This window comes from Nematolebias whitei, chromosome 7 (assembly GCF_014905685.2).
Source record: "Nematolebias whitei isolate Nwh7 chromosome 7, NemWhi1, whole genome shotgun sequence".
In the NCBI taxonomy this organism is placed as follows: domain Eukaryota; kingdom Metazoa; phylum Chordata; class Actinopteri; order Cyprinodontiformes; family Rivulidae; genus Nematolebias; species Nematolebias whitei.
Window position 1 is genome coordinate 36991436 of NC_056504.1, and position 13027 is coordinate 37004462.

Genomic DNA, 13027 nt, shown 5'->3' on the forward strand with positions numbered 1-13027 from the left:
AAAAAAAAAAAAAAAAAAACGAGAGCTGTAAAGAAAAAAAAGTTTTGTACGACTTTATTCTCGTAATTCTACGACTTTATTTTCATAATTTTATAACTTAATTTTTTTTCTTAGCATGGCAATTGTTTATTTTTCTTTTATTAGCGTGGCCCTAAAGCTCCATCGTATTAAATACTTTTACATACATACATGTTTAAGTTGTCCTCATTAAATGGCTGTTGTATGTTTTTATTTATTTGTTTTTAATTGTTTTTGTTTTTTAACTGGACTACCCAACAGCAGCACATGATGAATGTAAAATCTGACACACTTAAGTTTGTTGACTCAGTTGTTTTGTGTCATTTTGTCACTGTTCAGCTTTGACACGTTACAAGCTTGTTTAAGTTTGTATGCCAGTTAAAGTTTATTATCCATCTGTCTTTTTTGATTTATCTTGTTTTCTTTGCATATGGCATTCGAGTAACCTGACTAAGGAATGGTATTTATACATTTTTATGTGTGTGGTCGGTGAGTTCATAACTTCTATGTTTCTTGTTTTAGTTGATGCATTTCTTGCCTGAAACTTTTTTTTTTTTTTTTTCATATTTTTACAGAAAGGAAGATTTTGTTTCATGAAAACAAGCAAACAGGAAACACATTACTTTTTACTTTGACAAAATATTTATAGTTTTTAAATGCCAGTTGTTTTTATTTTCCCCACAGGTCCATTTTCAGATGTGGTCACCACGAATCTTAAGCTCTCCAACCCTACAGACAGGAATGTGTGTTTTAAGGTGAAGACGACGGCGCCGCGCCGGTACTGCGTGCGGCCAAACAGTGGCATCATCGATGCAGGCACCTCAATCAATGTCTCAGGTAAGGAATTAGGAACATGACTGAGGAGATTTTTATTTAGTTACCTATAAGCAGCTTTAACAAGTAGCTTCTGCTTTTTGATAGAACTGTTAAACAATATGCCAAAGTGAATGAAGTCATGAGAAATGTGTGTTCATTTTAAAATAATCACAACACCTCACCAAGTCAGCAGGAAGTTTTCACCCCACAGTGCAGTGAGTCGTATCAGGCTGTATTTCCACTAGAGAGACAGGTACAGTCTTTATGCTTCTATACTGTGCCACCCCTGCTGTTTACAACCCCCCTCAATCTATTGTCAACACTTTCCACTCTGTTACTGGTGCTGTCTGTCATCAGTGGGTGACAAACCAACCAAGTCCACTCAGTTGCTGTCATTGGTCACCCTTGTTAGGCTGATTTGGGTCACAGGTTTCAGACCCAGAACAGGATTGCTGTTCTGAGAATCTAGACATTGGATGTAGAGGCGTGCGTTGTCTGTAACCTGTTTGTTTTCATCAAGTCCTCAAGCTTCTGTGATGTTATCAAAGCATTGCAGTTGGAAGGATTAAGAATGACATGCGGCTTCTTGTATTGCAGGAAATGTATATTTACACATGCATATACTGAACACGCATGTTGTTGTTTTTTTAATTAAACTTTTTTATTAAGGAACAACACAAAAAAAGGTACAGGTATATGTTTCTTCAGTTTACATAGTATAGATACATCCTTTACAAATCTCTTTTATTTGCTGTATTAATCTATGCAGTTTACATCTTCGTATAATTACAGTATTCAACATCTGGTATCTAACATTCCTTTTTTTAATGTATATATATTTTTTAATATACCCCTGGACTTCTATTGTGCAATACTACTGACATTTCATACTCTCAGTCACCTTAACTACCTCACTAATATCCATAATGTGCAATATAATTGTGAAATACTTGTATTTTTTACTTTCATTATTATATCTATATTTCGTTGCATGTTTTATATTTTTAGTGTGTGTTTAGTGTGTGTTTTCTTAAGGCGTGTTTTTGCACCGGAAAAAGGAGTGGCTCTTAATTTCATTGTACTGCGTATAATGACAATAAAGGCATTCTGATTTTGATTCTGATTAATCAAACACAAGTAGAATTTAACAATTTATAACAACAATATTGAGTAGCTAAAGAACAGCGTGTGTCACTTAATTTTCATTTGTTGGTTTCGGCTCTAGTGTTCAAGAAAGTCCATCCTGGCTTCCAACAATCCTCAAATTTGTCCTTTTCTAGTCTCATTGCAAATGTAAGTTCCTCCATCTGACAAATATCTTGAATCACATTTATCCAGTCTTTTAGTGTGGGTGTTTTCTAAGTCATCCATTTCCGAGTGATTGCTTTTTTACTGGCAGTTAGCATAATATTCAGCATGTATTGTAAAACCCGTTTACACTGCCTGGTCGTTTGCCCAGAAACATAGTTTCTAAAATTAAGGGGATATTGCTCCCAATAACATTATCAATTGTTTTGCTTAATTTTACTCAAACACACCTGTTGTTCTGAGGAAATTTCATGCCCATTTAATATTTTACACATCTATGCTAGAGTTGCGTAAATGGTCTTGTATTTTTAGGTAGAAAATACACTTTTTGTAAGTATGAGAGAGTATTTGAACTCCCTAATAGTATCTCCTATTAGGTTTACATCTTTATCTTTAGGAGATTGTCAAAATGTTTTGGTTTGCAAGTCAACAGTGGGGTAACTGGTGATCATGTTTTTTTTTTTTAGTCATCAGGAAAAATCATCTTAAATTATAATCATTGCTATCTAAAACAGCTTGTCTTGTGGCCTGTGTGTTCTTACTGTAAACCAGATTAGTGTTGCTCTTTATAAACATCTTTAAACATCTTTAAAATGTTCAGGCTACCCACATTATTTTAATGTATTGTTGCTGCTGATAAAATGTATTAATTTAGCTACATTCAGTTCAGCTACTTAAATAGTTTTCTGATTTGAGTTGGTACTCATAAAATGTGAAAACCTGGCTTGGCCATATGGGGAACTGTTATATCTGCCAGACCACACTGGCAAATGTCCAGTCCATTAATAAGACAGAAAACACCTTCAAAAATGTGAATGACCTTTTGATTCTTAATACTAAACGTTCTTTATACTGTGAGATTACAAAATCTGTTTATAGTCCAAAATAGAAATATTGGGAGTTTGTCAATTTGAAGCTCTTGATGAGTAAAGAGTGAAAACAGTGGATTTACTCCTCATTTCTAACCCTTTTTTTTATTTAGAGGCTATAGACACTAGCTAAGTGCAGCTGGTCACTTATGTTGGTGCATAATCACCGAACTGTTGCTGCTAAAGCTTGTAGTGGGACGTTGATGCCTCAGTTTAATTAACAGCTTAGGAAAACTGCCCAATATGTGTCGTGAAGCCAGTTGTTTGAATTAACACACAAAAATGTTCCATAGTCACAGAGGGAGGTCACACATAAAGGAATGGTTTTACAGCTTTTCTAAAAGCAGTTTTGCCATTTTAGTTCAAGAACATACTACTGTGTTTGTTGAACATTAGTGCAAACATTACAGTAGTTAGTTTACATACAAATTAAAGTGATTTTCCTTCTGGTCTGAAGAGCTGCATCTGCTGAACAGTGTTCAAGCCTAGAAACGCATGGTTATGTTAACACTTTTACTAGAAGAACATTGTTTTGTGTAAAGATATTCTGAAAGAAATATGTATTCCCTAAAATAACAAATCAATCCTATTCTAATAAATGTAGTTTTGTCTTTGTCATTAATCTGCAGCTTTGCTTTCTAAACTGCGTGTAAGAAGCTCAAAAGCTTCAGACATCCTCTGGCATCACAGTGGGACAGAAGTGTCTGCCACGAGACACCTACTAACGCAGAACGTGCCGTTTGCTGGCTTATCAGGAGCTACATGTGGAGCTTTAGAAGCTCAGCTGTGCTGTAACTTTATATGTTTAATTTAACCAGGACTGGAAGAATGTTGTTAAACTCACTTGGTGTTAACAGCATCCAGTCACTAAAAAAAAAGTTTTCAAAATATCTCATATCCAGGAATATTGAACTTATTATAAAGTAATGTGAAGATTTGTTTAGCTATGTACAGCTCTGGGTTGTGTCAGTAACTTCATTAGCTCGTCCTTACACTCATTTCCTGTGCAGCTTTTGTTATGACTAGACAAGACGCTGATTCACTTGTCATAACTCAGGTCTGAGTCCATAGCAAGAAAATATTTCATATCAGAAGTCTCATGAATCTAAGCGTGTGTGATTTTTTTCTAATAATCAGAGGTCACGTTAGCTCTCTTACCCGTCAGTTAGATTCTCACAACAAAACCGACCTTTGAAGTGGTAGCAGATTCCTTCAAATGTGTGGTCGATTGAAGTGCCAGAGATTTCTCGTCCTGAAATGTGTAGTCTGTGATTTTATTTATTTTTTTCCTTTTCAACTTAATTGAGTAGGACAGACAGGGGAGTGCACAATCAGGAGAGCTAAAGCCTTCTACTCCGAGAAATCTGAATACGTTTTATGAGCGTTTGTTCTTGCATCCTGGTGAGTTTTCCCTCTAGGCCAATATTTTCCGCAGCTCTGCTAGACTAAACTCTCTATTTCAATCCGCCATTATATATTTTGTCTTTGTAGGTTAGCTGAGCTGTGACCAGACTTTTGTTTTGAATAAAACTGAACAAAGTTTCTGGAAAAACACCCAGTATTTGTATTGATTTCACTTATAGCTGAAATAAAGCTGAAATAACATACAATGAAACTAAATTTAACCCACAGAACCTTTTTGGAACCACTGTGTAAGCTGCTGCTATTCTCCTGTTCAGCATAAATGTTTTAAAGATTACAAAAACAAGACATTTGTTTATACCACCTATACAGGATAGGAGGTTTGCATACATGCATATAGCATTTTATTTAGTGATGCACAATATTATCGGCATGGTATTGGTATCGGCCAATATTAGCGATAAAGTTAAATATCGGACATCGGCCATTCCATCAAAATAAGTCACCGATATAAAAGGCTTCTGTTTGAAGTTATTTTTTTAATTTAAGAAACTGCCAAGTATATCTATTAATGCTCTACTACTTATGCGCTTTTCACTTGTCGCTTGTGCACAGGTTGAGTTTAGATTTGTGAAAATGTACAAATTTGCACCATTTGAGTGTTGGCATTGTGTTCGAGAGAGTAAATGTCATGAATACATTTGATGTTAAACATGATCCAAGTTGAAGTGTGCATCATTTTCAGCCCCCTTTTTGGCATCTGCATTTGGTAGCAGGCCAAATGGACAAAGACCGTGCAGAATAATGTATTTTAGTTCCACAACAGAGAAAGCTATGTAGCCTCTGTAAGTAGGTCTAGGGAAAAATATCTGTATTGGTATCGGTTATCGGCCAAATGAGTTTTAACATATTGGCATATCGGATATTGGCCAAAAATCCAATATCATGCATCCCTAATTTTATTGTCTTAGTTGCATGTTTTTAGCCGTATAAAACAAATTTATTTATAGGCAACTTTATGCAAGCCATCTTCTAAACAGTTTTTATACAGATGGAGGCCTGACCTCTCGATACAAAGTAGTAATTTTGTTGTGAGCATCTTTTTCCTCACAAAACAATTAATTAGTGACAGGAAAAGAAAGTTTACTTAATAATAATAATAATAATGTCATCACAATGTCAGCACTGTATGTTTCCATACAATGGCGAAATTAGTCTCTGCATTTAACCCATCCACCACCAGGTGGTGCAGTGGGCAGCTATTGAAAGCGCCCGGGGGGCATTTTGGGGGTGAGGCGTGCTGCCCAGAGACGCCACGTGATGTGCAGTGACTAGGGATCGAACCTGGGACTTTCGGGTCCCAAGCCGGCTGCCCTGCCTCTACACCATCTCGGCCCCCATATCGACTCCATTCATCATTACCACGTAGACTGGCATTGACCATTCAGTTTGACTGTGCTTACTATATTTGGCCTCTGTGAGTTTATTAAAAGAACTACTTCTAACATTAAGCAAGAATACTAAATCATGCCATTAGCAGAAGTAGCTCTTTTTAGAAGCATGTTCAAACGCAGTAGATGAAAGATGATTTGAATCACCTCTTCCCCTTTGATGAATGTGTTTTTCCATCTTAAGCTTTGGCTCAAGCCTTTTAACACCATTCAGTGTTGCTCTAAGAACTTCCACGCTTTCCTTCCTCCATGCTCCGGTGTTATCCCTGTGGACCCAAGCTGAATGGCTTTGCAAATTGGGACTGACTGAAACAGGACATTCTCAATCTGTTCATGCCGTCTGTTTCTGATTTGCAATATTGAGCCACACTGATTGCTGAAATGGTGCACAACACTCCTCCTGGGAGTATTGGCATGTGCCATATATGAAAGTCATACTGTAGGCTATGCCAGATTTGAATTTAGCCCATTTGTTTTCAGTGTAAGCCAAAAAAAAAAAAAAACGTAGACTTACTGGGACTGACTTCAAAATATGTCTTTCTATTTCATTCTGACCTAAAACCTGGAGGAAAATCATCAGCCGTTTATTGATCATATATTTCCAGCTTTTCAGACCCCATCAACAACAGAATCAAATAATCGTTGTAAATCATTGTTCCAGCATTAAAATATCGTACTGAAAGACAACAAGTAACTGAGACTGAGAGGACTGACAATGCAATTTGAAATAGTTCAGAGCCCACACCTGGTTTTTGTTAGTGCAGCTTGTAATGCTAGGAAAGAAAAAGGCCTGAAAGCTGGTTAAAAAAATGACTCCTTGGAGCATTTGGTGGTTCATCAGTGTATCATCCTAATGGTAGCACGAACATTAAAATAAATCATCTCCACTACGTTTTCAAATCAGTGCCCAGAGCCCTGAACTTAGAAAGGCACCGACCTACAGTTAGACAAAGGCATGTGCATGTAACACTTTATTAAATGATATGTCTTCTGTCATTTCTGCAGATGACGCCGACAAAACATTTTGTTCCAACCTACCTTTTGAAGAAAAAAATATATATTTCAGTCATTTGAAATCAAAAGAGAAGCAAAAATAAAAATGTGTATGTTGACAGCAACTGTATTTTTCTTTTGTCCTCAAATTATTTCGGAGTCACAGAACAAAGTTGCAAGTTATTTAAGCAGCTGCGTATTCTGTGGGCGTACAGTGTAGCTTTACTTTTGCAACACCAATAAAAATGAGAGTACGTAAAACGTTCGAGAAGTTGTTTTGAAATCTGGATGATGAGTGTCACTGTTGTCCCCTTGTGTTTTAGTTATGCTGCAGCCTTTTGACTACGATCCAAATGAAAAAAGCAAGCATAAGTTTATGGTCCAGTCCATGATAGCGCCTCCTGACATGACCGACATGGAAGGAGTGGTGAGTCTTTCATCTTTGGCTATTTGTTTTTCTGTGTCAGATGGTGCATATTTTACTTGGAAACAATGGTGTAATGGTGATTTCTTTTGCAGAATGAATCAACATGTATTGAATTTTAATATAAAGAGAACAAAGCAGTGTTTTTGCTTTATCCAGCCTTCATCTACATCAGAGAGCTGTCATACAATAAAAAGCTAATTTAGCGCAGTCTGTGCAGTCTGATAGTAATCTGTGTGATGCTCATAAATGCACACACAATAAATCATATTTCACCCTGAAAGATGGTTTTCAATGAGACGATGTACTGAGGGGAAAAAATGAACTCCATTATATATCGAACAGATGAGTGATTTCAAAATGTCCCAAGCAAAGCACATGTTTTCGACTTGGTTGTAAAGGAAGTGTAACATAAATATTCTGAAGTCCTCCTGGTAGTAAATGTGTCATTATTTTATACTACATAGAGTCAAAAATGGCAAACAGAATATATCTTTTTGATAATATTTACGTGAAAGTTGAATAAAAGCAGAGTTATTATTTAAAATGGCAAAAAAAATTATGAGAATGTAAAAAAAATTGCAGCCAAACTTAGCAAAATCAAAACATTCGATGCCTACCGGTAATTACAACAGAAGTATAATCCCATTTGCTGTACGACTTTGTTTAGAGGATTTTCAAAACGTTAAGCTTTTCAATCATTTTATGCTGCAGGAAGTTTATAAAATGTTTGACCCCTCAGAGGTTTTCAAACTTAAACACATTCTGTAAAATAATAACACTGTGATTGTGTTATATAAATACATAATGCATATCTGATTATTATTTAAACTTTACTTTTTTGGCATCTCTAAATCCACTGAAACCAAACTTTGACTGGACAAACTGGCAAGTTCACATGAATATAAACGGAGACTAAAAATGATGGATGCAGTCTTCAAGTTTCAAAAGACAAATTTAAATTTGCTCTCACCCTATTTTTATTTGCCAGGAAAAATGAAATTCATGTGTGATAATAATCCTCTTTCCTGCTTTAGAAACTCTCAGTTCTTCTGTGTAAGTGCTGTCATTTTAGACACTAAAGCTGCTTTATTTTATCACCAACTAGTTAATGATACTCTAAAGTGTTTGCTTCTCTCCAGTAAAGGACAAACTTCATGAAGTAGAAACATCACTCCTTAAAGTACCAATGCAAAATTAGTCATAAATCATTAAATGCAAGATTTATGGTTTATTTTGAACAAAAAGCTTATGGAAATAATCTTGAAAGTCCAAAATTGATGGTTTGAGTCTATTTATATATTACCTGGTATAAATATAAATTCAGTATCTCTTTAGAACAGAGGTTACATAATTTTAAACGATAATATTTCTCATAATTTGTAGGGATGCACGATATTATTGGCATGGTATCGGTATTGACCGATATTAGCGATAAACATAAATATTGGACATCGACCATTCCATCAAAATAACTCATTGATATAAAAGGTGCTGTTTTTTTATAGTGTATATATTTATATAGTGTTGCATCATTTTCGGCCAAAAATCCAATATCGTGCGCCTCTATTTGGTTTGTTTATTTTTAAAATATGAGTAAAGTTTGGACGCACATGCTCATTAGGTATGTCTAAATGTTTAGTTACTTTTTCATGTTATTGACAAACAATAATTCCCAGAAAACCATTTAAATACACCACTCACATGAGTAAAATCTATATGTAGAACCTAAACTATTTACTTTCTGTTTTTCCTTTAAGTGCAGTCATCTGCCAGTTATGTTGCTCCACCCTGTTTAGTGATTTGGTACTTGTCAATTGTTTAATTAGCCCAAACTGTAGAAGGTGTATTGTTCTGATGTACTGTTTTGTAAGTTTCATATAGCCTTCTCGAAACGTGTTCTGATGTTCATATTTTTTTGCTTTTCTCTCCAGTGGAAGGAGGCAAAGCCAGAGGATCTGATGGATTCAAAGCTGAGGTGTGTTTTTGACGTGCAACTGGAGAATGAAAAATCGGTGAGTTCACAGGCTTTTACCTTATTTTGCCTGTTGTTAGAGTTACTACATAGATTAGACATCAAAGAGATGGTCTGACAATTGTTTTGCTTTGTAATATTTACCCGTCTACTGATTTTAGCCAAAAATCACACACACAATAAAATAGCCTTTTCTTACTTCAAATATTTTCTCTGTTATGTTTCCAAACTGTAAATATACTACGTTAAAAGGGATGGCTTTCCCCTTTTCATTTATTATTCTAAATTCTTTCACCTCCCCTCTCTTCTGCTGCCATTACCAGTTTTTGCAATGAGCCTCACATTCAGTTTATTATTGTTGTGGTTCCTCTCAGTCCACTTCTGCTTCAGTGACGATATTTGTCATAAAGGTTTTGTCTGCTGGCTTTTTGAACATGAGAGCAAAAACAACCTCTGGTAGCTGTGTGCCACAGCAGTACGTCAAACACAGATAAGGCTGATAGAAACCAGCTTTATCCGATTATGAAAGGAGTGAACTTTCCCACAAAGATGTGTGTGTCTCTGTACTCCCATGTGAAAATGGTGTCTTTGAATGTAAATAAAAAGTTGCACCTGTGTGCCAGGCTTGAAACTTGTTGTCCAGCGCCATCAAATAAATGTTTCAGCAGCAGCAACCCACTCATCACTTTAAATCTTGTCCTGATTTAAACCATTTACAGCACGACATGGAGTCCAACAAGTCGTCAGCCAGCTTGCTGAAGTCCGAGTCCTCCACGCTGTCTTCGAAATCGCTGAGCTCCACCCTGGACGACGGCGAAGTAAAAAAGATCATGGAGGAGTGCAAGAGGCTGCAGATGGAGGCTCAGAGGCTACGGGAAGAAAACAAACAAATTAGAGTGAGTAAGATGGTTTGAAATTGTTTTGTGCATCAAAAGTACAACTTAGAAACATTATTTTTAAAAACACAGTTTTGTCTGATGTACAGTAGCTACATTGGAATTGGAATACTGTATATATAGTTCATTGCATGGTTATATTTTTTATATTTCTTCATCGTGACAGGTTTAAGAACTATCAGTCAGCAACCCTTTCAAAGCTGAGAATCTTGCTCATTTGATTGTTTTATTTTATTTACGCAATACTTTTGTTTTTCTTATTTTTCACGCATTCAAATGTAGCTATTTAGCTAAACAACTCTTTTTTTTTTTCTTCCTTTAAACTGCTTTTCAAACTACTAATATTAAAAATCACGCATTTGTTTGTTTATAAAACTACTTAAATAACTAACAAGTAGGGCTGGATGATACGGCCAAAACTTTTATCACAATATATTTCTTAATTTCGGTCGATAACTATATAATTCGATATCGATATAAACAATATAAAAGCCTCAGAAAAACTGTACAAATAAATTCATCTTCGCTTTTATTTGTATTTAGCCTTGAAAAAAATTTGAAATCATCGTCCAGTAAACATAAAACTCTCAACGTTGTCAATATTAATAGTTTTAACTTTAAACAACAACATAACCATGCAGCGAACATCTGCGTTTACTGCTTGGGTTTCTCATTTGGTACAGATGGGGGTGGTGTTTCAGAGACACGCTGGCTCAAACTTTTCTTGTGCTTCATCTTCTGACTCTCAGCACATTCTATCGAGTGGAACAATTTAGATGTGCTCCCACCGCTAGTTGGAACGACTCTCCATCACATTTTGCAGGACACTGAAACCTGCAGTTTATCCGATGTTAGATAGCCTAACCAGTTCCACTCTGCCGAATTAGTCTTTCCTCTCTTATCAGTTGTGTCATCTGCTTTCTCTTCGCTTGTGAAAGCTTGTTCAGTCACATTCTGACAGTCATGGGCACTCATTTTGAAGCGAAAACTTAACACGCGTTGGAGATTAGCCTAGCCTAGCATAGCCTAGCCTAGCCTGATATGCTTTCTGGACTCGAGCGCTGTGTAACATCTACTTCACTACGCACTTACGTAATTGCGTCACACCTTTTTCTGTCTGGGTTGAAATTGAAGCGTCCGCTTCAACCCGAACAAAAAAAGAAATGCATCAGTGAAACACTGTAATCATAGAAATATCAAAAATGTGCTTAAAACTCATATCACCATTATTGAATAAAAGTATTTCGTGACATATATCGAATTATTGTCCAGCCCTACTAACAAGCAGTCCAAAACTGCATCCTTGTGTCAAGGCTGAGTCTAGAAAAGTCCTTGATTCAATAGGTCAAAAGATCAGAAGTAGTTACTCCTAAATTAGGCAAAACCTTAAATTTTGATTAAAATTAAAAAAAAACTGTTGTGAAAAATACAATACTCAACTAAAGTCTTGATCCGCCTGTCAGCTTTTTAGTTTTTTTTTCTTTCTTGGAAATCAAGAACCGGAACTGCAACGATTGATTGAAAATTGTGCAAACGTACAGCGAGATACAGTGTTCAAGGCATAAAACATTGTTTATACTAAGGAGCTGTAAAATCAGTTGTTGTTCATTTCAACACAGACAATACTGTTTCTTGTATCGGTTTCAGAATTAGTTCTTTGTGATTCTTGAAATACTTTTCTGAGTGTATCTTCTAGATGTTGGCTGCTCTGTTCTCTAAGACAGTTCCTCTCTGACTCTGTAATTTCAGGTCCAGGATTTGGACATGCCAGTAGTTAAGTCTTATGTAACCTGGCACACCTCAACCATTTGCCCTGTTTTTACTCTTTAAGTATGGCGCTTTGATGACTACTTTTGTTAGCAGACAATGAATCAGCTGAAGGGCATTCATAGTAAAACGTCATTTTATTTTTCATTATTATATTTTACACTGATTGATATTTACACACTATGAGGTGTTGTTCGGTCACAGAAGGCAGAGCCGTCCACCCTTCGACAGCTGCTTCAGGTTTGCACTGAGTAATTTGAATCCAAGACTTTAATCAGAACTATCAATGACGTATGGTTTAAAGTTTGGGTTTGTAAAAGTTTGGTTGGTTACGAGTCACGCTCCTGCTCCTCTGGCAGCCATAAAAGAGTTGACCTCCCCTCAAACATCACCACCTCCTCCCCTTTTAGTTCTTGCCAGAGGCTGAACGGTTGTTGGCTGCTCCTGCGGCTGAGATTAAACTAACACCCGCTGCTGGGAAACGAAGTGTGTTCAAGCCTGGCGCCTTCTGCGCTCCTCGGGGAATTAGGGCAGATGAAGATTTAAACAGATCCAGTTTCTTTGAGCTAATAAATACGGTTCTATCAAATTGATTGACAAACTGGCCATTTTTTTAACCTCTTGTGACGAATTTTGTTCCTCGTATCCGTTTATTTCTTTACTTTCCTACCACATCCTCATCCCACGCATTTCTCTGATCTTTTATTTTGTTGATTTTACTTTTTTTTTTTTTGGTTTGTTTGACAGGGGGATGATGGTGTGAGGATGAGGAAGAGTAACATCATGTCATCCCAGCATGCCTCAGTTGCCATGAAGAAAGAGGACGGGCTGAGCGCCCGCTCGTTGGCCCTCATCGTGCTCTTCTTCCTCGTCGGCGTCGTGGTGGGCAAGTTGGTCTTGTAGAGCGCAGCGGAGGGGTCGGCTGCAGCATGCTTTCGGTGGATGAAAACACAGGATGTGGGATTTTTGATCAAAATGCCATATCTGCTGGGTGGGAGGGGTTACTAGTTTTGATTCAGCCCCATTTATGTAAAAAGTCAAATCAAATGGTAATTTATGAGAGAAAAGAGGAAAAAATGACTCGTCATCCTATGAACAACAACAACTGTTACAGGTCTGTAATCATCACATCATCATTCTGCCCCCCA

General features: G+C 36.6%; 2 protein-coding genes across 3 annotated transcripts in view; both read left to right on the plus strand.

The window, feature by feature from the left end:
- The window catches only part of LOC119411879 (vesicle-associated membrane protein-associated protein B/C), a 23866-nt gene extending 10845 nt beyond the window's left edge, over positions 1–13021 (plus strand). The window contains exons 2-6 of the mRNA XM_037678831.1: positions 703–855; positions 7141–7244; positions 9176–9256; positions 9936–10112; positions 12627–13021. Of these exons, the coding sequence (XP_037534759.1) occupies positions 703–855; positions 7141–7244; positions 9176–9256; positions 9936–10112; positions 12627–12782 (671 nt within the window). The 3' untranslated portion in view covers positions 12783–13021. The remainder of the gene's footprint in view (positions 1–702; positions 856–7140; positions 7245–9175; positions 9257–9935; positions 10113–12626) is intronic.
- LOC119411874 (nuclear receptor coactivator 5) overlaps positions 1–13027 on the plus strand; it is a 615997-nt gene that overhangs the window by 128886 nt on the left and 474084 nt on the right. The window lies entirely within an intron of this gene.